The sequence below is a fragment of the Rattus norvegicus genome, chromosome 16 (assembly GCF_036323735.1).
Source record: "Rattus norvegicus strain BN/NHsdMcwi chromosome 16, GRCr8, whole genome shotgun sequence".
NCBI lineage: Eukaryota > Metazoa > Chordata > Mammalia > Rodentia > Muridae > Rattus > Rattus norvegicus.
In genome coordinates this window covers 59,405,403-59,432,886 of record NC_086034.1, presented here as the reverse complement: position 1 = coordinate 59,432,886, position 27,484 = coordinate 59,405,403, and the positions used below count along the sequence as shown (strand labels likewise).

The window sequence follows — 27,484 nt, the reverse complement described above, 5'->3', positions numbered from 1 at the left end:
AAAGCTGTGCTAAGAGGAAAACTCATAGCGCTGAGTGCCTGCAGAAAGAAACAGGAAAGAGCATATGTCAGCAGCTTGACAGCACACCTAAAAGCTCTAGAACAAAAAGAAGCAAATACACCCAGGAGGAGTAGAAGGCAGGAAATAATCAAACTCAGAGCTGAAATCAACCAAGTAGAAACAAAAAGGACCATAGAAAGAATCAACAGGACCAAAAGTTGGTTCTTTGAGAAAATCAACAAGATAGATAAACCCTTAGCCAGACTAACGAGAGGACACAGAGAGTGCGTCCAAATTAACAAAATCAGAAATGAAAAGGGAGACATAACTACAGATTCGGAGGAAATTCAAAAAATCATCAGATCTTACTATAAAAACCTATATTCAACAAAATTTGAAAATCTTCAGGAAATGGACTATTTCCTAGACAGATACCAGGTATCAAAGTTAAATCAGGAACAGATAAACCAGTTAAACAACCCCATAACTCCTAAGGAAATAGAAGCAGTCATTAAAGGTCTCCCAACCAAAAAGAGCCCAGGTCCAGATGGGTTTAGTGCAGAATTCTATCAAACCTTCATAGAAGACCTCATACCAATATTATCCAAACTATTCCACAAAATTGAAACAGATGGAGCCCTACCGAATTCCTTCTACGAATATACAATTACTCTTATACCTAAACCACACAAAGACACAACAAAGAAAGAGAACTTCAGACCAATTTCCCTTATGAATATCGACGCAAAAATACTCAATAAAATTCTGGCAAACCGAATTCAAGAGCACATCAAAACAATCATCCACCATGATCAAGTAGGCTTCATCCCAGGCATGCAGGGATGGTTTAATATACGGAAAACCATCAACGTGATCCATTATATAAACAAACTGAAAGAACAGAACCACATGATCATTTCATTAGATGCTGAGAAAGCATTTGACAAAATTCAACACCCCTTCATGATAAAAGTCCTGGAAAGAATAGGAATTCAAGGCCCATACCTAAACATAGTAAAAGCCATATACAGCAAACCAGTTGCTAACATTAAACTAAATGGAGAGAAACTTGAAGCAATCCCACTAAAATCAGGGACTAGACAAGGCTGCCCACTCTCTCCCTACTTATTCAATATAGTTCTTGAAGTTCTAGCCAGAGCAATCAGACAACAAAAGGAGATCAAAGGGATACAGATTGGAAAAGAAGAGGTCAAAATATCACTATTTGCAGATGATATGATAGTATATTTAAGTGATCCCAAAAGTTCCACCAGAGAACTACTAAAGCTGATAAACAACTTCCGCAAAGTGGCTGGGTATAAAATTAACTCAAATAAATCAGTTGCCTTCCTCTATACAAAAGAGAAACAAGCCGAGAAAGAAATTAGGGAAACGACACCCTTCATAATAGACCCAAATAATATAAAGTACCTCGGTGTGACTTTAACCAAGCAAGTAAAAGATCTGTACAATAAGAACTTCAAGACACTGAAGAAAGAAATTGAAGAAGACCTCAGAAGATGGAAAGATCTCCCATGCTCATGGATTGGCAGGATTAATATAGTAAAAATGGCCATTTTACCAAAAGCAATCTACAGATTCAATGCAATCCCCATCAAAATACCAATCCAATTTTTCAAAGAGTTAGACAGAACAATTTGCAAATTCATCTGGAATAACAAAAAACCCAGGATAGCTAAAGCTATCCTCAACAATAAAAGGACTTCAGGGGGAATCACTATCCCTGAACTCAAGCAGTATTACAGAGCAATAGTGATAAAAACTGCATGGTATTGGTACAGAGACAGACAGATAGACCAATGGAATAGAATTGAAGACCCAGAAATGAACCCACACACCTATGGTCACTTGATTTTTGACAAAGGAGCCAAAACCATCCAATGGAAAAAAGATAGCATTTTCAGCAAATGGTGCTGGTTCAACTGGAGGGCAACATGTAGAAGAATGCAGATCGATCCATGCTTATCACCCTGTACAAAGCTTAAGTCGAAGTGGATCAAGGACCTCCACATCAAACCAGACACACTCAAACTAATAGAAGAAAAACTAGGGAAGCATCTGGAACACATGGGCACTGGAAAAAATTTCCTGAACAAAACACCAATGGCTTATGCTCTAAGATCAAGAATTGACAAATGGGATCTCATAAAACTGCAAAGCTTCTGTAAGGCAAAGGACACTGTGGTTAGGACAAAACGGCAACCAACAGATTGGGAAAAGATCTTTACCAACCCTACAACAGATAGAGGCCTTATATCCAAAATATACAAAGAACTCAAGAAGTTAGACCGCAGGGAAACAAATAACCCTATTAAAAAATGGGGTTCAGAGCTAAACAAAGAATTCACAGCTGAGGAATGCCGAATGGCTGAGAAACACCTAAAGAAATGTTCAACATCTTTAGTCATAAGGGAAATGCAAATCAAAACAACCCTGAGATTTCACCTCACACCAGTGCGATTGGCTAAGATCAAAAACTCAGGTGACAGCAGATGCTGGCGAGGTTGTGGAGAAAGAGGAACACTCCTCCATTGTTGGTGGGATTGCAGACTGGTAAAACCATTCTGGAAATCAGTCTGGAGGTTCCTCAGAAAATTGGACATTGAACTGCCTGAGGATCCAGCTATACCTCTCTTGGGCATATACCCAAAAGATGCCTCAACATATAAAAGAGACACGTGCTCCACTATGTTCATCGCAGCCTTATTTATAATAGCCAGAAAATGGAAAGAACCCAGATGCCCTTCAACAGAGGAATGGATACAGAAAATGTGGTACATCTACACAATGGAATACTACTCAGCTATCAAAAACAACGAGTTTATGAAATTCGTAGGCAAATGGTTGGAACTGGAAAATATCATCCTGAGTGAGCTAACCCAATCACAGAAAGACATACATGGTATGCACTCATTGATAAGTGGCTATTAGCCCAAATGCTTGAATTACCCTAGATCCCTAGAACAAACGAAACTCAAGACGGATGATCAAAATGTGAATGCTTCACTCCTTCTTTAAATGAGGAAAAAGAATACCCTTGGCAGGGAAGGGAGAGGCAAAGATTAAAACAGAGACTGAAGGAACACCCATTCAGAGCCTGTCCCACATTTGGCCCATACATATACAGCCACCCAATTGGACTAGATGGATGAAGCAAAGAAGTGCAGACCGACAGGAGCTGGATGTAGATCGCTCCTGAGAGACACAGCCAGAATACAGCAAATACAGAGGCGAATGCCAGCAGCAAACCACTGAACTGAGAATAGGTCCCCTATTGAAGGAATCAGAGAAAGAACTGGAAGAGCTTGAAGGGGCTCGAGACCCCAAAAGTACAACAATGCCAAGCAACCAGAGCTTCCAGGGACTAAGCCACTACCTAAAGACTATACATGGACTGACCCTGGACTCTGACCCCATAGGTAGCAATGAATATCCTAGTAAGAGCACCAGTGGAAGGGGAAGCCCTGGGTCCTGCTAAGACTGAACCCCCAGTGAACTAGTCTATGGGGGGAGGGCGGCAATGGTGGGAGGGTTGGGAGGGGAACACCCATAAGGAAGGGGAGGGGGGAGGGGGATGTTTGCCCGGAAACCGGGAAAGGGAATAACACTTGAAATGTATATAAGAAATACTCAAGTTAATAAAAAAAAAATAAATAAATAAATAAATATAAATCTAATCTAATTAACTTTTATATTGAATTGAGTGGATTTAATTATAATATGAAGTTTCCTTTTTTCTTTTATTCTTTTCTTTGTGGTATTAGGCATTAAAGTCAAGGTCTCTGTCAGACATTCATGCTATGAGCCCTAATCATTATACTACATCGTAGGGTTTCAAATTCTACTTGAAAATACATGTAATTGAATGTAATAAACTAATAAAGTAGTTTAAGATTCTAATAAATTTTCAAAAAATGGTACTGATTGTGGCCGAATGTTCCGCCTTTTACAGACACTGTCCTTGAGGATAAATGGAGTAACGTTTTGTGGGTCCCGGTTCAGGCAGGTTGACTAATTTAGCAAGAATCCGACATCATCTAACCCTTCTTTATTCCCTTCATTGCTGAGGGATGTTTGCAGCAGTTTTAACTGAATTCATGGCAGGGTCAGGAAGCAGTCCTCTGGCCTGGGCTGGGGAGGGAAGCCCATCAATCATATCGAAAAGCACTTCCTGCTTTGGGAGATTCATAGACCAGCAAGGATGTGACTAACCCTTGTCGACAGACTTCAAAAATTACAGCCGAGGAGGTTATTTATTTGGCCGCTCACACGGACAACCTTTGCACGTTGATCATTTCTGAGAATCGGTTTCCACAAATCTTGAGTTGTTCAGTCTGAGGATTGTGATATTTACAGGATTTGCCACTGGGACACGAGGATAAGAGAAGGAAAATGGAGGACCGGAAACTTCTTTTTCTTCAAGTAAGGCAAAATTGAAAAAGAAAGGAAAAGCCCAAACCAGCAGACAGGTTGCTAGACTCAGGGTGCTCATAGATCCTGTAGCAGAAGTAAAGCGGACCAAGAGCTCTATCAAAAAAAGATTAAAATAACCAATCGTGAGACATGGTGTCACGTGGTGCCTCCAACCTCACTGTCTGTCTGTAATTCTGACACTTGGGAGCCAGTGGCAAGAGAAATGCAGAGTTAACGCCAGCCTGGGCCACACTGTGAGACTCTCACAAGATAAGCAAATAGAAGCCCTTAAACAATTAAGTAAAAGAATGAGAAATAGCCCGGAGACTGACTGTGAAGCATGCAGTTTGGACCCCTGGATCCAGACTTTCCTTCAGTTTCCTGTCTTTTAATCCACGATGTAATGAAATGTGGACAGTGATTTTACCCATCAAGCAAAACGAATGAGCAAGGAAACAGAATAAAACAGCTATATAATGACTTCAAAGGCACACTGGAAACAACTATGGCCAAGTGGATAAAACGTGAGACTTTGAGCTCAGGTGGTAAAGATTGCGGTGGGAAAGCCCTGTTCACATCGTTAATGAAGGGTTGTTTTTGTTTTTGTTTTTAACCAGTTGTTACTGTTCCTTCTCCAAAATGAGTAAATGTGGGTTCATTTTACTTAAAAGAAAGGAAACATTGCAGGCTGCCTACTCATTTTTTTTTCTTCTGTGTAGGAAGGTTTATGCATTAAGATAAAAGTGCTTGTACCTGAAAAGTCTAGAGTGTAAACTATGGACTGGCAGATATATGTCTTCTTTGTTCAATATTATACCATCAGAGTTTCAGGTACCCTGGAACTTTGAATACACGATATAACTGTTGACTGGATGGTTTTATTTGACTTTCTAAGACTTTAATCTCATGTGTTAGTTTTTGTTTGCCAAGTCAGGTGGCTATTTAGAAAACCAGTGGACCTCAGAGGTGAGTTCTTTTGGAGACAGAAATTCTTGACAATGTTTGTTTGTGGTTCAGAATCTAAGGGAGGCTGGCTTTATTTTCAGTTTTTCTGTGGCCTCTTTGACCATATATTAACATAGCATGCCCCACAAGAACTTAGTATTTCAACTGGTTATATGTGTGTGTGTATGTGTGTGTGTGTGTGTGTGTGTGTGTGTGTGTGTGTGTGTTTGTTTGTGTGTGTGTGTTGCTATGACTTAAAACTGCTTATATTCCCTAAGCCTTCCCTTGGCACTCTCAGACAGGCTTATCTTCTTGTTTCAACAGCCTGAGCCTCCAGCACAATCAAGATGCTTACTTCTTAGCTTTGCCTCAGCCTTTCCAGAAGTCAGGATGCTAATATAAGGAAGTTTGAGCCTGACTAGGAAGACTTTGGCTAAAACTGTGAATTAATTTTTCTCTTTTTAGACGTTTTCTATTTCATCTTTTGGGACCCAGAGCCAGGCTTGCTCTTTAGAGCTTAGGAACACAAATGGATGACTACCTGGTCCCCCTCCCTCTGCATTCTTTTGCATTTTGTCAGTCTCAACTGGCCTACTGGCATTTTCAGGGTCACTTTGCTAGATTTTGGCAGGAATGATTTGGTGGGGGAATGGGGTGTTATTTAGTTTGGAGGATGATTATCTAACCCAGTGTTCACCCTCTAAACACTCCATAACAGCTCATACATCACTGCATCTCTGGTTTCCTTGCAGTGTTTTTACCAACCGTTAAAAATGCCTAGAACTTCCAGGGACTAAGCCACTACCCAAAGACTATACATGGACTGACCCTGGACTCTGACCTCATAGGTAGCAATGAATAGCCTAGTAAGAGCACCAGTGGAAGGGGAAGCCCTTGGTCCTGCTAAGACTGAACCCCCAGTGAACGTGATTGCCCTTATAAACCAAAGTGTAATTCCAGTACAGCACAGCTCACCCTGGGAAACAACAAGTGTACTGGACTTACTTAAGGAGCATGGTTGAGGGGTTAGTGATAGAAACATGTCTGACCTCAGTGCAGGCCCTTCTGAAAAAAAGTCTTCAGCCAGCATGGATGATGACTCCCTCATGTTTGTATAGACAAACTCTCCTTTTCCTACTATATGTTTAACAGCCCCCCCACCCGAATTCATGAAGCTACAGGCAATTAGGACACCATTATATACAAATGAGTGGCCAGATACTCTGGTGAGTGTTGACCTCATGGAGATGGTGGGAGTGTGGCTAAGTGCACAACACCTTGTAACAGTTCCAACTTGTATCCTGGTGTTTTTCCAAACACAGTGTCCTCGTTGACGACCACTATCCTCTGTGCGTTATGAATGTGTTTGCTGCATGTAGATGTAGAGATTTTAGCACTATGGGCAACATCTGCTTTCAGCAATGTGACGGCTGGGATGCCTTTAATAAACATTCAAATTCATGAGAAAAAATCTTTATGAACTACAGAAGCAACAAAGATTTGTCACATGTCAGGAGATTTCTCTGAGTTTACTCTCTGCCTGAAATTTTGGCCCTTTAAGGGGTGTGAGTATGTCAGAGAATGGGGTGGAGAGGAGGGAAGGAGCAGAGAAAGGGAGGGAGGGAGGGAGGGAGGGAGGGAGGGAGAGAGAGAGAGAGAGAGAGAGAGAGAGAGAGAGAGAGAGAGGGAGGGAAAGAAGGGATGGACGGAAAGGAGGGAGAGACAGAAAGAAAGAGAGAGGGAGGGAGGGAGGGAAGGAGTGATTGTGTTAGAGAGAGAAACAGGTATGTAGACACTATTTTATCAGGGAAACAAACCTGAGAAATGTAGACGTGAGAACAAGCTGGATTAGTGGCTAAGGAAAGAAAAATGACCCAGCACTTCAAGACACAGATAAACCTTTGGTTATTTCCTGATTGATTTTGATTTTGTTTGGAGACAATGTATCACTAAGTGAGTCAGTCTGGCCTTGACATACAATCTTCCAACCACAGACCCCTAGATGATCACAGGTGTACTAATGTGTCTTGCTGAGACTGTGAGTGTGCCAGGGCCCAGCTCTGGCCCAGCTCTGGTCCTGTGGTCTCTCCCCACTTACTCCCCTAATGATCTCAGTGGTTATGTGTTAGGTACAGGGCTCTATGTTTGATCCTCAGAGCCATAAAATAAAAACACAACAAAAAATTAAAATGAAAACTTACATGCATGGAAAAAAACATATTTCTAAGGATGACTGTATTTCACAGATGTATGTATACCTCAAGGAAAGTTCATGTATCACAAATATAGAATTAAAAAGAGAACTTGTCATGCACTGGAAAATGCTTCTCTCAGACTTGCATGAATTTAGTTACCTGACCAAAAAAAGACATCATTAGTACATCCCATTTTGCCTCAAAGAAATTGATTATTAAATTTATCAGATTATTTCAGTTTTTTATCTGACTCTTTTATTAATTTTTGGGAAATGTAAGAATTCATACAGAGGTGAGTCCTTGTTAGCAGTGTTTGAACAGTTTTAGAGCATTTTTCTGTGACCTTAAATGTAATTTCCAAGTTAGGAGCCAAATAATTTCACATGAAGTGACTTTTTCCAGCACACGCCTTTATCCTGATAAAGGATTGTGAACTCCTTTGAGCTTGGATAATCTATCAACAGTGTGTTCTCACGAGAATTGAAACACATCTCTGCCATATCAGCCTTTTATGAAGGGTCAAAAGTTCATGGAGGCAGCAACAGGAAAGCCATATGAAGGAACTCAGAGGTTAACACTAACCACAGTCTTCATTTTCAGGCATGTTATCATTAAAACAATGAAGTGCCATGAAAGTTGAGATAAAATTCAACTTCTACCATCCGGCCACTTTAATACAATAAAATCCATCATTCATCACAGGACACCTAAGTCTTTGTGCATGGGTCTGGGTTTACACAGTGGGTGTTGCAACGTGCATATTGATTGGTGTGACACATTTTTCTTAAAGATCATATTTATATTTTTCTTGAATATCTTTTCAGATTATAAAATAATGAACTATATGATATTTAATCAAACGTGCGTAAGCTATTTCTGTAATCGTTGTTTCTTTTGCAACCACTCCTTTACAGGAGCTCATGATTTTACTTATATAAATAATTCTGTCATAGCTACTGTGGTTGGTTGGCCTTATTCTTTTGATATTCTTCAGTTTGATTTTGTGCCATTGTTGAAGTACCAGACTAAATGAAAACTATTTTAAATGTCTTGGTATCTACTGTTATTTAGAAAGAGGATATAAAACACACACACACACACACACACACACACACACACACACACACATATTTGAATAGTGTGTGTGTGTGAAATTTTTAAACCAAATTCACCACCATAGAATTATTAATGAGTTGTAATATTTTAAGACGCCTTTATTTCCCTGTTTATAATTAATGTAGAAGAGGTATTTCCATGCAATTATTTGTTATTTACTGTGCCTCTTGGCTATCACCTGTTCATATCCATTGCTTGAACATTCCAGGGAAACTTTCTTATACCCATGTGTAACTAAGTAAGGAGTTTGTGTGTCTAGCATCTATTAACTATTTGAGAGTTTTATTTTGACTGTTGTCATGCTACTCGTATTGGATTTAAAAATAAATCTCTGCTCATCAAAGGCACTGCAAATACACTATACCCCAGAACTCCTTGCTTTTCATCTTGAGACAAGATCTTATTGAAATTGCTCAGACCACCCTTGAACTCACTCTGTAGCCTAAGAACATCTTGAACTTGTCTGACTGCCTGGGCATTCCAAGCATCTGGATAAGAGGCCTGTGACCATGTGTCTGGCCATTTGTCCTTTCACATTTCTACTTCTTCTAAGATAAATGTATATTCATATTTGCCATGATTGTCTAACAGTCATTTTTTCTTAAGAGTGGAGTAAATTACTCCAATGTAACCTTCCTTATTCTTTTAAAATAAATTCCCTGCCTTCAAGATAGGTAGCTGGTAATTATGTCACCTTTAAAGTTAGTATATTTGTGTGTGCCCTGCTAAAAATGAATGTACAAAGATTCCTGTTGAAGACTGAACCAGCCTTATGCCTTATGGTAGTGACATTCGTCCTTCTTGGTAAAGTAGAAAGAGCCTCAGTGTTTGAATCAAAAGCCAAAAGTGACAAAAAGAATATGATCAAAATAGATTCTATAAAATTCTCAAAAATAAAAACAGAAAAAATAAATAATAAAAAAATTAACAAACTGGTCCTAAGTGGAGAGACAAATGTACCATTCTTTTAGGTAAATGACTTTAAGAAAGCAGGAATTATTTCAAGAGCACTGGATAATTTTTACATTTGTAACAAGCTCATATACTATCAATGTAAAGGAATACTATGAAGACTAAAATAATTTCTAAGCTGGCCTGATACAGAGAAAGCTGGCAATAAACTGCAGCACCATTTCTCACAATTCTATATTACTTTGTGAGTTTTGCCTATTTAAGCTTCAAGGCAGTTCTGTGAGCTCTATAGACAGATTCCCTCTATCTTGCATTTAGGAAACTAAGGCATAAATGGCTTAGGTACTTAGTCAATGTTATTAGAGCTGGAAGTAAGGATCGTCAGGTTTGAAAGAGACAGTGTCCTCATCCAATGTGAGCTCCCTGCTACTGCCCCAAACATTCATCATTTCAGCTCTCTGACTTTTCTGCCACCGTTCCACAAGGCCAGTGATAACACCAGCCCAATTTTATGCTGTGCAAGTCTTACTCATCCATCCAAATCACCCTAAATTGTAACATCTCCACGACGAAGATACTTTTATAGTTTTTTTCTGCCTTTAAAGCAATAAACTCCTCCCACTCACATAGTGGTTACATAAAGCAATTTTATTCTATGGAAGGAGCCCAAATTATATTAGTTCTGCTTGGGCACATGCTTTAAATTGAGAACTTCTGACAAAATTAACTGTACTTTTTTTTTACTATTTGTATCCCTTCCTCCTATGTAATTCAGACTGTTGCAGCAGCGACACTCAGCAGCTGTTCACTCTCTGAGCAAGGAAATATTAATACAGCAATCAACTTAAAGCCAGAAATGTCACATGAAGGAAATGACAAAGAAGCACACTAACCTATTAAACATACTTTAGGCTCCGCCAGAGCCTGACAAACACAGATGCGGATGCTCCCAGCCAACTATTGAACTAAGCATGGGGTCCCCAGTGGAGGAGTTAGAGAAAGGATTGAAGGAGTTAAAGGGACACAACCCATAGGAAGAAAAGCAGTATCAACTGACCAGAGCTCTCAGAGCTCCCAGGGACTAAACCACCAACCAAAGAGTACACATGAAGGGACCAATGGTTACAGCTGCATATGTAGCAAAGGATGGCATTGTCTGGTATCAATAGGAGGAGAAGCGCTTGGTCCTGTAAGGCTGAATTCCCTAGTGTAGGGGAAAGTCAGGACAGTAAGGTGGGAGTGGGTGGGAGGGGGAGTACTCTCATAGAAGCAGGGTGACAAGGATGGGATAGGAGTTTTCCAGAGAGGAAAGAAGGAAAGCAGATAATGTTTGGGATGTAAATAAAGAAAATATCCAAAACAAAAACAAAAAACACATTAAACAAAGCCAGCATTTTAACAAAACACCCATAGTTATGGGACAAAGCTGCTTACTAATCTATCAATGAAAACATTGCCAAAGACTTTTATTCTCGTTTTACCTGTTAAACAACAAAACTAAACTATTAGTGATAGAATAATAGTTCTTCTAGAAATTATGGATCAGATACTCTGTCTGTCTGTCTGTTGTGCTCTCTCTGTCTCTGTCTCTCTGTCTCTCTCTGTCTCTCTGTCCTTCTCTCTCTGTCTCTCTCTCTGTCTCTCTCTGTCTGAATCTCTCTCTGTCTCTCTCTGTCTCTCTCTGTGTCTTCTGTCTCTGTCTTTCTCTCTCTCTCTCTGTCATTCTCTCTCTCTCTCTCTCTCTCTCTCTCTCTCTTTCTCTCACATACACACACACACACACACACACACAGAAAGACTTGTACAAGAGTGGGTTCACATCATCAACACAAATAATTTGAAGAAGAAATAAATTAAAGCATACCTCTTTTGTCATTGCTGGTAATGAAGGTAGCACTGATTTGTCCACTTCCCTCTTTTTACAATTGAAACCTAAAATCTTTATCACATAGTATTTCAGCATCTGGCCCACAGGGAAAGGAAATGACACAGTTGTGTGTTGAAAATCTTTCTCTGAATTGTGTTTCATAGCCTTATCATCAATGCACAAGTTAGCAAAATCTAAATTTGTCAGATTCCCTTTCCTTAAGCACAGTTTTTAAAAAAGAGAAGTTACAAAAAAGATCAAGAATTTTGTAGCAGGGTAGAAAATTGACATCCCACCAGCCATCCCTCCCTAGTAAGTTATGTGTGACTTCTACAGCATTCATTATTTCACACTGTGTCTTTTTAGAGTCATAACAGTGTTGAGAAAGATACCATGTTTTGTTTTCTATCACTCTTTCCCCCTCTTTGTAGCAAAGTACAAAACAAAAGCCTAGAAATCAAAACATAAGGAAAAGATGTGGAATCGAACCAAGGTAAGCAACAATGTCCTTGCTCACTTCAGCTCTCTCTGCAATGCTCTTAGCACAATAATTTCATCAGTTTATAGGACCATATGGGACTAAGGAAGCTGGTGAGCCAGCTCAAAGGAAAGGAAAACCCTCTACCTTCTGAGACATGGTCAGAGGTTTGTGTATTTTCCTTAATCACTCACTTATACTGCTAGTTCAAGTATAACCCACTTAAAAATTCAATATTGCATTATTAAGATTTTATAACTAATATTCCTGAAGGAGATATGTAACTTATGTTCCACAGGCAATTATTGGTGCTCCAAACAGAAGGAATTGTTCCTCTTCCTCCTCTCCCTCCTTCACCTCCTCTTTATCATCATCATCAGCAGCAGCATCATAATCATCTCACACAATACATCTTTACCTCATTTTCTCCTCCCTACACTCTTCCCAGATCCCCTTCACACACCTCAACTCTCCATGTGATCCACTCCTCCTTCACTTCTCTTCAGAAAAGAGCAGGCCTCCAAGGGATATCAACCAAACACAGCAAATTAAAATAAGACTAGGCACAAACCATCATATCAAGGCTGAGCAAGGCAAACCCATAGAAAGAAAAATGGCCCCAAGAGTAGGCAAAAGAGTCAGAGACACCCTCATTCCTACTGTTAGGAGTCTCCCAAAAGACCAGGGTACAAAACCATAATACTTGTGAAAAAGGACTCAGGAGAGACCTATACAAGCTCTGTGGTTGCTGCTTTAGTCTCTGTGATCTCCTACGTGCCCTGCTTAGTTGATTCTGTAGGTCACATTTTCCTGGTGTCCTCAACCATAATGATATTCTGTTATACTCATAGATTGGTGCCCAGCAATTGTAATCAGAGGGGTTTCCTCCAGTAGCAGATAGGAGAAGATGTGGAGAGACCCCCCAGCCAAACATTAGGCAAAGAGAGAACCCAAATTAGGGATCTCCATTGGGTGCCTCCCCTCAGAGCTTGGGGAAACCCAAGGAAGAGGAATGGGAATCCTCTGTAGAATCATGCTTCTTAATAAATCGTGGCTCAAATCCAGGTCCAAGCCATCAACTGTGAGAAGGCAATGGGTGAAAGAACACAAGAACAAAAAAGCATTTGAGAAATACAAGGGCTAATATAATAGTAATATAATGTATGGTGAGCCCATCCCTGAGGTAATTAATAAAAGGCTAAATGTGGGCAGGAGTGTAACCCAGAATTTGTGTGGCTTCAGCCAGGGGTCCTGGTTCAATCTCTAGCATTACATTTTTTAAATTAAAACAGAAATGGTAAAAGAAGTGTTTAAATGGAGCATATAATTTCTAGCCAGGACATTTTAAACAAAAAGGAGAATCATAAATCCATCCACACTGAACTAGCTTGAAGGCTGTTGCACTGTTTCACAGACACATGGCTTAAGTTTCTCAAGATTATAGAGGAAGAGGGACTGGAAACTGACACGAGATCTCACTCCCTTTCCTCTATTCTTATTTGTGAAAAAATCTGATTGTAGAGCATGGAATCTGCAGTACAATAACCACACCCAACCCAGGCATGGTGATGCAGGCCTGTGAACCTAGCACTCAGGACATCGAGAGAGCAAGATATGGAGTCCGAGGTCCACAAAGCATCTAGTGTGATCTTGTTTCAAGAAAAAAAACTTTCTATATTGTTAAATGTAGATAACCTATTAATACTACAAGTTTGTTAAAGCCACACTTAAGAAGTCACATAAATTATGATGAGTGTCCAATTTTCTATTTTTATAAGGATTTTCTAGACTAGGATTTCTAGTCTATTTCTAGATGATTTTTTTAGTCTATCTGCAACATTGGTGTGTGTGTGTGTGTGTGTGTGTGTGTGTATGTGGTGTATTTCCCAATGCTAACCACTTCCCTTCTTCTTTATTTCTTTGTCCTCTAGTTAATCTAATTGTTCATGTAAAAACAAAATATTCCCTACCTCCGAAACTATTTCCTATCCACACATTTTGTTTCTACATAATTATATTTTTTATACATTTTATGATGTGTTATAGTATATTATATTTTCTATTAGACATTTTATAATATGGTATATAAAAACTCCTTACCTGGAAACCAGGGAGAAAAGACTAAACTTCAATCAAAGGTTTGGAAGGAATGAGAAATGCAATACTGTTTATTCCCACAGGCCTGATCAACAAAGTGTGGTGGACCAAGGAGGTGGTTCAGAACATATGGATGTTTGCCACCACCCTTGATGACCTAAGTTTGTTTCCCAGGATCCAATTGGTTGAAGGAAAAAGTTGATTTCTTCAAACTGTACTCTGAGTTCCACATGTGTACTGTGGAATGAAGTCCCAGCCATCCCTTCAAAACTTAAAAGCAAAAGCAAAGAGGGAAGTATGGCTTGAATATGTATTTAAGTAAAATGTCAAGATCCTTGAGTTATGAGTCATCAGAAGTAGTAGGTAGCCTGTGTTGATTTCAGAACGTCCCAAAATACATTATTTCTCAATTTTGGGTGAGCATATGTACCATAGAGGGGTGAAATGGAAATTTTTGGGTTTTTTTGGGAGATTCAGGTGTATCAGTTTGATGTTTTGCAAGCAGACACATGGGAGGATGTGGGGTGTTTGGAAAGAGCTTAAGTATAACCCAACAGACAGTGGACAACACTCTCACATTTGTTCCAAATGTGCCAAAGAACATCTTGTTCAATTCTTGCTGCTTCTTGCCACTTCTGTAGACTCCTGCAGATTAGGCACAGCCTTGGTAGTTTCTTCTGGATTGAGCTGCTGCTACTGATTAGTTTTCGCTATTTGTCTATTGGACTAGACTCTCTTTACTGATTTGGCTTTGGAATCACCCCAAAGAACTATGTCTAAACAGGCCCACATCCCCCTTTTCCTATTAACCTTTCTTCTCCCCTTCCTTTGATCAGTGGGCTAGAAGGGACGTTGAAGCACTTAAGAACCCTTATTAGAATAAATTTTGAAAAATCTAAGCTCACAGAGGAGTGTGTACATTCTTCATCAGAAGCATTACATAGAAAATAAGTCAGGAACATGGGCATACTTCAGGCCATTTGGGTGCTCCCCTATTAACAGTGCTATGAGGCATGTGTCTAGACACTGCATCTCCTCTCCCTTTAAACATGTATTGACAGTGAAGGCTGCATAAGATTAGCTTAGTATCCAGTAAAAGTTCATAATCAATTAGGGAAATGTGTTGGGAAAACTGAATTGAATGCCCCAGGGTTCAATGTAGTTGAGGCATCCTGAACTTAGCAGAAGCCCTAATATTTTATATTCTGTAGGGGTTACATGTTTTCCTAAAGTTGCAACTAGTCATTAATCATAAGAGATAAGATATGACGTGAAACGTCTGTAAAGAGAGCTTTGAAATTATGAGTATACACCACCCATCCAGATGATTGAAGCTTGATTCCCAGAATTTATATCACTTGCCACAGAATCACATGAAATTCCAGCTCCTGGGATCTTATGATTTCTTCCTTTGTCCACAGACATTGCACCTATATGTACTAACCCATATACATTATACACAAATACAGAATTAAAATAATAAAATAAAATATTTTAAGTTATGTCGTAAATACATGGTTTTTAGTTAATATTTATGAGTCCCGAAATCAAACGAATGAGTTCTGACTTAATACAGAGTTTAAGAATGTTGACATGGGCATATATTTCCAATGGAATACTGTAACTGTAGAGTTATCAAAACAATAAAAACACAAGCAAGTCCAGAGAGTCAACAGACTCCGCAGAACTTCCAGAGACTAAACCACCAACCAAAGAGTATACATAGGCTGGTCCATGGCTCCTGCTACGTATGCAGCAGAGGACTGGGAATCTTGCATCATAGGAGGGAGATACTTGGTCCTGTTGACGCTTGACGCCTCAGGGAAAAAGGATGCTAGAGGGGTGAGACAGGAGTAGGTGGGTCAATGAGGAAGTGCCCTCTTAGAGGCAAAGGGGAGGGGCAGGGTTTGGGGTTCATGAAGGGGAGAACAGGAAGGGGCAATAACATTTGAAATGTAAACAAAATGATTACTAAAAATTTTAAAAATACATAAATAAAAACTAAAAATGTTGAATTTTTCAGACTGCAGAGGCGTGAAATACCACCTAAAGTATCTGATAATGGAGGTAGGGAGTTAATTACTTCTCTCATTCAAATTCATGACCTGTTCTTCATTAATTTTTATTGTGTGTGTGTGTATATATATATATATATATGTATATGTATATACATATATATGTGTGTGTGTATGTACATATATACATACATACATATATATATATATATGTAGCCTATCAAGTCAATATAAATTGCTTGTGTATATATTTAAGAAATTAGTTTTTAAAGAAAGTATGTAGGGAAACCCAAAGTTATAGCTTCCAAGGGCTGTATCTACAGGAACATTTAGCAAAATCCAATACCTTGCTAAAGTAATATAAAATCTCCTATAAAAATATCCTCTATACCATGGGCCATGTAGTTCTTGGAAAATTGGGGAAGTAAAATGAACATTACAAAATGATAATGACTAATTAATATGCAGAGTCAGCTGTCTACAGCAGCCAACATCCACGTCTCACCATTTCCTTAGGGTTGTGTCTCACTGAGAAGAACCAGGAATGTAAGAAAGAAAGTGAACACGGATCCGTTTCATTGTGCTATTTTAGAAACATGAATATACATCGAACTGAATTCAGGCAAGCAAGGTTACAGAATCCCATTGAAGGTAAGATGTAGTTTAAGTGAGCTTAAGCATTGTAGCGATGTCAATTAAATAAAATCTAAGCAAAAAGCACCAAGAAAACATTTATCCAAAATGTCTGAAACCAAAGGATACCAACCTAGAGATTTCACAAAGAGGATCGGGGTCAGTGGAGATGTCACACTTTGCAAAGGATCTAGGGTTTGCATTTGGTACCCAGTACACACTTAAAAGGTAGTAACAGCAGTGAGAGCCTGTAAGTGCTAACAAGGCAGAGACAGATGACCTTTGAGAACTCACTGGCCAGCTAGTCTAGCCAAGTTGGGATAAATCGGTGCAATGTTCTGTTCTCCACAAAAGGCAACAACCACAAAATGTGAAGGATAATTAAAGAAGATAATGGCCTCTAGCATCTGTAGGGATCTGCAATCATTCGTGTGTATGCAGGTGAATTCACAGACCCAGACACAGGCACACAGCAAACAGAGAGGAGGGAGGGAGGGACGAAGGGAGAGGGGGAGGGGGAAAGAGAGGTGGAGGAGAGGGGGCCAGGCAAGAGAGAGATGTAGGCAATCTTATACCTTGGGTGAGTGGCCTGTAGCAAACTAGACACCATGTATTTTATAACATTTCATGCCTTCCATTTTATTTGTCTGTTATGAAATTAGACAATATGACAAATTCCTAGTCTTTAGGGTTATCTGTCCAATGACAAAGCGTGTTATCAGAATGGGTATTCTTTGAAGTTTTTCCCACTGGGATAACCTAGATCTCCCATAACCCTACACAGGGGTATATTCTAAGGATCTCTCTCCAGCTTAATTTCCCCAGAAGCAATTGCTCATCACTGTCTGTAGCAGCTCTAAAGGTACAGTCCATCTTTTATGCTTTGTTCTGCCTATAGTTGGGCAATAAAGGTTATCACCCACCATGTGTGAACTATAACAAGAATCACAGAAAATCTTGCTTGATACCCAGGATTCTGCAGTCAGAATATCAAACCTTTGCCTAACTCCCAGCTGACTAAGGCCTTGCTCCTGGGAAAACCTTGCCCTCTTTTGAGTTTCTCCCTAGAAAGGTGAGGGCTACCATCTAGTCCTAGTTCCTTTCTAGCTCACAGCTGACAATAGCCCTTGCTGCTTTTCTCTTTGGTCTTTTTTTTTTCTACACTATTCACTATAAGGAGATAAACATTTTGGATTTCTTGTCTGTATGTTTTGTGTGTTTGTAAAACAGTCTAGCAAACATCAGCAAATACCAAATTGTTATGTTAATGAATGGGATAAAATCAACTGAAGAAAGGATACATATTATACAAAATATTATGTTCATATCTTATAGGATAAGGAGAGGAGTCATAGTTCATTCTCACAGTTTCAGTTGTTATGAGTTGATAAAATATACATTGAAGATCAGACAGTTTTTTAAAGTTCTTTTTGAAAGTCACTTCACTTGAGAGTTCTATTCAGGAAGGATGTTGCATCATGTACTTAGTGAAAATAGAACTTTTATCCTTTTTTACTTCAGATCTGCTCTCCACCTTGCTCCAGCCTTCTGCTTTTCGTAGAAGGCTGACACATTAGTCAGAGTCAAGTGGCCTCCTGGCATCCGGCTGCTGACCACACTGGGTCAAAGGGAAGTTAAACAGCAGATTTCCGGAAGTAAGAAAAGTTAATCTCCATATGAACTTGCACATAAAGTACCAAAAATGAATCAGATGAATATAGTCTTAGAATGCTTATGGAGTTTCAAAGATTATATGACTCCATAAACAAAAGAACAAAAGCCATCTAGGTCTGTTGAATAAATTTTAACAATAATATCTCTTATATTTGCATCGTCCTTAACACCTCCCACTGTTGTAGGGATTCAAAACATTTTAGTTCTAGAAATACCCAGGTTATGATATCTCAAGAGTTGGATAATTTGAAGAAAATTCCAGAAAGTTGGCAAAGCAGGAAAAAGAATGCCAGAATAACTCCCCCATTTTGAAGATGCCCACCTCCTAATTCTCAAAACAGAAACGCTCATTGCAGGTTAAAGGGGAGTCACATTTGTATGTGGAATTAATTGCATTTACACTGACCCTGCTCAGTTGACATTACAAGACATGGATTGTTCTAGATCACCCGAGTGATTCCAGTGAACCACCACTCTAAGTAAAAACTGAAAACAAAGAAACAGAGTCAAAGGAAGTAAGCTCTGAGAGAATAGATGGAAAGATGCAAGATGGCCGACTTTGATGATAAAGAAAGAAATCCTCCTGCTAAAAATTATGAGTGGCACCCAAAATAAGAAACAGTAAGGACATATTATATTTTTCTTCCAAGCATCCAAAGCAATGCTATCCTATCAACAACTTGATTTTATTTCAGGAAGATTCACTTTGAACATCGAATCAGTACAGGGATAAGAGAATAAACTTTTGTTTTTTATGCCACGGTTTGTGTAGATATGGCACAACAGCATTAGAAGAACAAGAATTTTGCTACTTTTTTTTAGTGTGACAACAAAATAAAAGTGTGAGTGGCTTAAAGACAGATGTTTGTGCTTCACAGGTCTAGAGGTACAGGCAGGTCAGCTCTAAGTTGGGTGTTCATCACGCTTCCTCTGCAACAGTCAGGCATCTTTGTGGAAGAGTGTGCAGGAAAACTGTGGAAGTCGGAAGTGGAAGACGACTCCTAGAAATGAAAAGCCCTCCCAGACACACCAAGGCACATAAGTACCAACAGAGACTATAGCAGCATGTAAGAGACCTGCAAAGGTTCAAGTCAGGGAACGGTGAGTGGTCACAAAGTCCTACCATTCGCCAAGAAGTTATTTGCAATTGATACCTGCCTAAAGATGCAACATTGCTATTCTTTTACGGCATGACACTAAGGATCACAACTACACTCCAAGTCACTCCACACTCAGGAGTAATTGTACATCACATATCAGACCATCATTTTTGTTTTATTTTGCTTCTGCTTTATTTATATATTTATTTATAGTACTTTATTTTATTTAATCGATATATTTTAACCCACAATTTCTGCATTCCAACAAAGAAGAAAATTTAATATTCCTCCATGTTGGTGTTTGGTTTGCCTTCGTAGACATGGGATTTATTCCTTGTCTGTGAATGTCTTGAGCATCTCCAACTGCAAATTCATTGATGGTTCCATTTTATTTACACGGCATTCCATAACAAAATAAGAGTCTTTTGCAAACAAGAATTTGACGTTTATTTCTTTTTTTTTTTGGTTATTTTATTTAATTACTTTTCAAATGTTATTCCCCTTCCCAGTTTCCCCACCACAAGCCCCCTATCCACTCCTCCCTCCCCCTGCCTCTGTGAAGGTGCTCCCCAACCCGTCCACTTTACTTGAAGAGAGTTAAAGAACATGAAGTACATAAAGATGAGAGGGACGGAAGATGAGGTTAGTTCCAGCGAGACGTGAAAGGGAAACGTGAGCAAAAGATGTATGAGAGTCTCAGATAATACATAAGTATGTTTGAAAGATTAGCAAGAGCATTAGAATCTCAGAACTCACATCATTTGTGTGTGTGTGTGTGTGTGTGTGTGTGTATGTGTGTGTGTGTACGCGCGTGCGCGTGCGCGTATGTGTGTGCTAAATTTTGACTCATCTTTGGAAACTGTGGACCTATCCTGGGATTATTTTTTCTAAGCACAAAATCAAAATGAGTGATAAGAAGAGATATTTTTCTGTAATTGCAAGTTCCAAATCGGCTTTGTGAGGTTTGAGCTGTGGGATGACAGTGCTCCCGTTTGCAGAGTTTAATGGAAGTCACTGAAACCCTCTGGGGGACAGGGAATCCAGGACAGAAGATAGTAATCTCTCTGTGCTCCTTCTACAGAAAGTTAAGAGAAATAAAGGTTACACACTAAAGTGTTTTCTTGTTCCGAGATTGTCACTGGGGTGCAGGTGAGTGCCCTCTAGTGGGCATGAACGCAGAAAATAAATATTTTATGCTGCTGCCCATTTAGAGTTTCATAAACAAAGTATTCTATCAGACTCGCAGCATCAGACAAGAATACTTGATTGTGTAGCTCAAGCTACATGCCTCCTGGGAGCGAACTTCTTCAGTCACCACACACACACGAAGCAGCCATTCAGCCGACAGAGAAGTGAGGGACGGCTGAAAGAGAAATTTGAATGTTTTCTCTAAACAGAACTGATCTGGTCCAGGCTCATGTAGAGGTCCCCTCATGCTGAGTTTCTAATATGTAAACAGCAGACCTTACTCTGAAGCTTCCTGATATGGCCTTACCAGTCATACTCTGATTACCTCTGACTTCTTCCCAGGAGGTTTGGTGAATTCTTATTGGACAGTAAAACAAGACCCAACACTGAAGATGTCAGCTTGATTTTCTAGCTTTCAGGTTTTCACATGATGTCACAGCACCAGAAACATGGACTGCCTCATGCAAACAAATAGGCACACCATCACTATTGCTTCACTTCTAGTAAAAAGTATATATAGCCAAAAGTGTGTGTGTGTGTGTGTGTGTGTGTGTGTGCGCGCGCACGCGCGCGCGCGCGTGTGTGTGTGTGTGTGTATTATAGATGAGTAAAAGTTTAAAGGTTTCAGAAGTGAGTTCATTTTATTTTAAGGAATCATAATTGATTAAACCTGGTGATGGCATTATCATTAGATTCTTCTAGAAATAGATTTTCATAAATATGGAGGAATGTAGTAGAAAAAATGTAACAGAGGAATGGATCACCATTAATTTTTTGCTAGCTTAAATTTCTTGCCTTTTTAAATACTACTTCTTGGTCCACGTTTTCAAATAGGATGAAAAATCAGGACATATATATTGCTAATACATTATAAATTAAAAAGTTGATAAAATACTTCATATGTGTAAATCCTTAGTGTATAACTCATCATTATTACCATGTATTTTATAAACAATGTACTCTTAAATATTTAATTCTTTGTGTTCTCTTGAAAAGACTTCAGGGCTTCCTGTTTCCTAGAATGTTCTATACTACTGACCTAATCGATAATGAAATAGTAATACAAACTACAGAATGCAATAATATTCAGCTTTTAAGAAAAATGTAATCTGAATGTAAATGAATAAAGCTAGAAATGACCATCCTGAGTGAGGTAATCCAGACCCCAAGAGACAAATACTATTTGCTTTGTCTTAAATGTAGATGTTAGGTTTCAGGTTTTGCATGCATATGTTTCAATATGAATAATCACTGAGCATTGGTGGTAGTTAAGACCAAGGAGGAAGAAGCAATTTTCCAAGGAAGGGAAAATAGAGTACGGTTTTACAATGACATGAAGGAAAAATTATTAGCAAACTAAATGAGGATAAGGATAGGTGGGCAGGGTATAAATAAGTCACGATATGATAGGGAAGACAATGCTCCTATTGGACATCTCATGCCACCAAGAAAATCCTCCAATGCTAGGAATCAGTTACAATGTATTGAGTTGCTGGCTTAAAGTGTCCCATAAACTATGCCAAAATACCACAGACAATTGTCAATGTTATTGGCTAGAATCTAAAAACTGATGGTAATGTCTTGCTCTTGAAGACAGACTTACTTATCATTAAACGTGCAGAAAGTGAGCTAGTTCCCAATTTTGTTCATGGTGAGAAGGATATTTTTGCATATTACCAGAGGAGAAACGTAGTCATCAATATCACTTAGCTACAAATGCTGGAATCCGCAGCAGTGACTGACTGCCCTGCCGGGTACACTTGTACAATGATGACACAATTGTTATAGGAAGAGTCTCAGCCTCAACTTTCAATGAAATGTAATTAAAAGACATCTCTTTCTTTTTATTCTTACAGATTCTATGAGGTTTTCTATCCTCCCAGTCAATTTTTATTCCTTAAATTAACCAAAATTCTTACAATTATAAGATAAGATACTTGATATAAATATAAAACAGCCAATGTGGATGGAAATAAAACACCAGTAATACTTGCTTGGCTCCCATTTAAGACTCTTGCTCCCCGTTTATGTCTCTTTCCCTCTCTCTATCCTTCAGTACTTATTCTCCATTCCCTTTATCTGTGTAGTTTTCCACCAACTCTCTCTCCCAATTCAGTTTTTATAACACAAAGTTTAACAGCTTAAATTTTCACCAATTACATTTAAAATGCCCAGCTCTCTCTATCAAATCATGGAAGGTTGCCATATTGATTCCTCTTCTTCGAAGGTGTCATGAATTTAGGGTATGTTTTGTCATCCTTAGAAAGGATTCATTTTAAAATCTTCTTTCAACTGTAGAGATTTAAAGACAAAAATCTCTCCAGTAAAGTCTATGGTCAAAAGCACATTTAGAGCTTCATTAAATGGGCTCTAGTGGTACGGACGTCCTACAGCTTTCTTTAGGGCAAGAATTTTCAAAATGCGTCTAAGAGTAGTGGGCATAGGGGTAAGAATTAGAGAAAACAGCCACTTTTTGTCATTTGCCAGAGTTGTAGAAGACCTCACAGAGGACAAAATGACAGCTGCCTGTTTTGAATAGTATTTCAAGGAAGAGGAAGATTTCGAAAATGGAGAAAATTTAACTATAATAAAGTTGCTCAAGATTATACTTTTAAATACTATGAATGATGATGAGCTTTTTATTATTTAGATACGAATACAAATCGTCTTAAGAATATCCCTTTACTATACAAAAGCCTTTTGAAAATGCAAATGAGTTAATCTCCATTTGTTATAATGCTTACCACAAATATACTTAGCACTTCACATGGCATGATCACAACCCAGGAGAGCAGTCTTCTATGGCTGGTTCTTCTCTATATGAAGAAGATTTTTGTTTGCATATTTGTTCTTTTATTTTGGCTTACTGAGGTAGAACGTGGCAGACAAAACTTTGTTCTAAAACTTAGAACAAAGCACTACACTTGAGTTTGAACATATCTACAAGCCAAAGAGAGATTAACGACAATTGCTTGAAAATTGGTGCTGACATTATTATATCTTCATTTTGAAATGTAGAAAGATACTAGTAGCCATCTGGTGTGCAGATAAAGCTGCTTAGTTGTTGAATCTAACTTCTAGAACATACTTTGTAACAACAGGTTAAAACAAGTTACTTAGCCTAATACTATTATTCGTCAAGTGATAAGAAGACTGAAATATTAACAAAAATTTCTTTTAGGCAGTAGCTAAAGACAAAAGTTGACTTCAAAGTTATCAAAATATATAAAGGTGTTTGACATGTACTGTGCCTGCCATTGGCTTACTGTCAAACAGCAAACTATAAATTAAGTATACAAAAATTAAAAACAAAACAAAACCAACGTAAGAACATGCACATCGTGGTTCTCTCCTTAAGCTTAGCACTGTGAGATTGAGAACAACTTTTATGATTTCCATGCCATAAGCATTGCCTGTAGAGTGCAATGCTGTCTCAAAATATCAAAGAACAAACAGGAAAAAATCCATGTGAAATAAAAAGAAAAAAATTAAAAATCGAATCACCCTTCATTAACATTCATATTGTTTTTCCAAATTCACAATCTCTTCAGAAACATACACTGACTTGCTGGTTAATTTCTGCCACTTCTTTACCTAATTGTTGAAGAGCAAATGGTTTTAGCACACCAATTTATCCAGAAATTCAATCAAAGAGTTTGATTTCACAGAAGTGAAGCGGGCAGTTTTGCTTTCTACTTTTTAAATTAGTGTCTTAATCAGGACATAAACTCAAACAATGGAGGAACCTGGAGCAGGAGCTGAGGCAGAAGCCATGAGAGAGTGCTGCTTACTGGTTTGCTCTCCATAGCTTGCTCAGCCTGCTTGCTTATAGAACCCGGGTCCTGACCAATGAGTTCTGTCCTGATTTCCTTTGATAATGAATATTGATATGGAAATGTAAACCAAAACCTTTTTCCTCCTCACCCCCCAAAATAATGTTTTAAATTTTAACAGTTTGTTTCATTTTGTTTGTGTGGATATTTTTCCTGTGTGTATGTCTCTCGAGAGTGTGGCTGATACACGGAGGTCAGAAGCAAATGCTGATACACACTGGTCAGAAGCAGATGTTTGATTTCTCCTGGAGCTCCAGTTAAAGACTATTGTGGCCACCATATTGGTGCTGGAAACACCAATTGGTTCCTCCACAAGAGTAGTAACTGCTGTTAACCACTGAGGCAAATTCCCAGCCCATTATTTATTCTCTTTCAATAGGATTCTTTTTCTTTTGACATTTCAACAATGGAAATACAAGTTTTAATGTAACGTATTATTAGAAAGATCTTTATCACACATAGTATATAATTAAATAATTTACATGTAGAGTCTACTATTAAAGTCCTATGATACAAATCTGAACCTTGAGCCATGCTATTGGGTTTCAAATCTTGAATTTAGTACTTATCTACTGTATACAATTTTGTGCAAATTATTTAAACCCTGTACCTACCTTTTCCTGTTGGATAACAAGGATAAAGTTCAGCAAAATCATAGACTTGTAAATGAGCTTAAGCCCCTGATTTTCCTAATGATTAAGAATGAGTGTCAGCCTCCTGTAGCCAGACAGGAACCCCAGTGGAGCAATAGAGACACCAACTTACCCACAAAATCTTCAACCTAAAATTTGTCCAGTCTACAAATATTATAGGCACCAGGGAGGGAGCGGAGACTGAAGGAATGGTCAATCAATAACAGACCTAACTTGAGAACCATCCTACGGGCAAGCACCAATCCCTGACACTATTAATGATACGCCGATATGTTTCCAGACAGGAGCATATTGTGCTCTGAGAGTCTCCACCCAACAGCTTACTCAGACAGAAGGAGACACCCACAGCTAAATGGTGGGATGGAGCTTGGGGACTCTTATGGAAGAGTAGAAGGTAGGATTGAGAGACCCTAAGGGGAAAGGAAGTCCACAAGAAGAACAACAGAATCGTCTAACCTGCTCTCTTGGGGGTTCTCAGAGTCTGAACCACCAACCAAAGAACAAACACAGGTTGAAGCTAGGCCTTCAGGCACATATTCGGGAAATGTGTAACTTGGTGCAGCAGATGTGGGTCCCAAACAACTAGAATGGGGTTATCCCAAAAAATATGGGGTTATCTCAAAAGCTATTGCCTGTATGAGGGATGTTTTACTAGCTGGCCTGCCTTGTGTGGCCTCAGTGGGAAAGGAAGCACCTAGCCTCTCCGACTTGAAATACCAGGGTGGGGGAGATTGCTGAGGTGAGCAGTGCCAGCTCAGAGGAAAAGGTGAGGAAGAATGGGAAAGGATTGTGGGAGGTAGTGTGTGTCAGGGAGTGGGATGCAAAGTGAATAAATAAAAAATAAAATAAAATAAAATAAAATAATAAAAATATCTTGTACATATCTTTAAAATAATGTTATCAGGCATTGCTGTTGGTATTGACATATCATTCTTGTAATATCCTGTTTTATGTTTATTTTTGGTGCTCATTTACATGCCCTCTTAATGGATGTGTACTATTCCAGGTAGATACTTGCTTTTTTTTCATTCTGTAAAAAAAAATCTAGTATGTTAGAAATCTGTTCTGAGGGCTGTGTTCTCCTGGTGTTCTTCACCCCTTTGCTTTCTCTGACCCTTCTTTCCCTTCCTCTGCAGTACTCCCTAGGATTATGATGATGATGGTGGTGGTGGTGGTGGTGGTGGTGGTGGTGGTGGTGGTGGTGGTGGTGGTGATGATGATGATGATGATGATGATGATGATGATATCACTTAAAATAAACTTTATTCATGAGAATAATAGCAGCATGGTTTGTTACTTTTGAGAGCTCTGTGGTAAACCTGGAATCTAATCCAAGCCTACCCAGATTTTTTTTCAGAGTGTTGCAAACATCCTAGTATGATTGTTTTCTTTGTTCATATAAACTGGGAAAGTCTATGTACTACTTGCATATTGATTCCTAAAATGTTTTGAGGATTGACAGCATAAGTTATCATTAATGGTTTCCCTCTGTGAAGAAGCATTTCACTACATACTAGGCATCTTTAAAACTTACAAAGCCTTTCAAATTGTGTATAACATTCCTGGAATGACTGTTTTGTTTTTCACAAATTGCTTTATTTTTCTAGGTTTTAAAATATACTCATAAGGGTAGATTGCATGCCCAGCAGTCGGCAGCCAACAGAAAATGAAGTCAAAGACGTCTTTGGAGGGTCCTTATCTTTCTCATGTCATAACAGGATTTTTATTTATTTATTTTTTAATACTCTTGAGAGCTCTGAGGGAATATATATTCCAGGAAGATACTTGCTTCTTTTTCATTCTGAAAAAAAAAATCTAGTATGTAAGAAATCTGTTCTGTGGGCTGTGTTCTCCTGGTGTATATAATGAAATATACATATTTCATTTTACCCCACAGGTCTTTTGTGTACATATTTTTCCATCAATTTTAGTGTTTCTATGGGATTCCTTTCTGTACAAAAGTTTGGAGCCTGAATCCGTATTTGTTTCTTGTGCTCTTTCTTGGGTTCTTTTTCTTTGGTTTGTTTGCTTTGTCCCATTCTGATGTTTTAGTTTATGTTGTGTCTTTTATTTTTATTAATATCCCTTAGAGGACTGTTTGTTTTCTGATAAGAGACAAAGATGGAGTGGCTCAGATGAGAGGGGAGATAGGGAGAAACGAAGGAGTGGAGCGAGGGAAGGAAACTGCAAGTAGAATGTAGCACAAGAGAAAAAACTCTACATTAAATAAAAGGAAACGTGTAATATGTGCTGTCTTTGAAGTCTTTAGGATATTATTAGACATTTTCTTTATCATTAGTAGTATGTATCAGATGTAGCCTTTGATTGTATAGTATTGTTCCCA

The 27,484-nt window shown here is 38.7% G+C and overlaps 1 protein-coding gene across 3 annotated transcripts in view; it reads right to left on the bottom strand.

The window, feature by feature from the left end:
• The window catches only part of Msr1 (macrophage scavenger receptor 1), an 85,821-nt gene extending 74,184 nt beyond the window's left edge, over positions 1-11,637 (bottom strand). For 2 of the 3 annotated variants that reach the window (NM_001191939.2, NM_001411777.1), the window contains exon 1: positions 11,467-11,529. Coding sequence is in view for 1 of the 3 variants with exons in the window: in XM_039094773.2 (XP_038950701.1) it covers positions 11,467-11,631 (165 nt within the window). In the remaining 2 variants the exon portion in view is untranslated. Of the gene's footprint in view, positions 1-11,466 lie in introns of all 3 variants that reach the window. The other variant, XM_039094773.2, reaches the window with a different exon arrangement.
• Between the last annotated feature and the right edge of the window lie 15,847 nt (positions 11,638-27,484).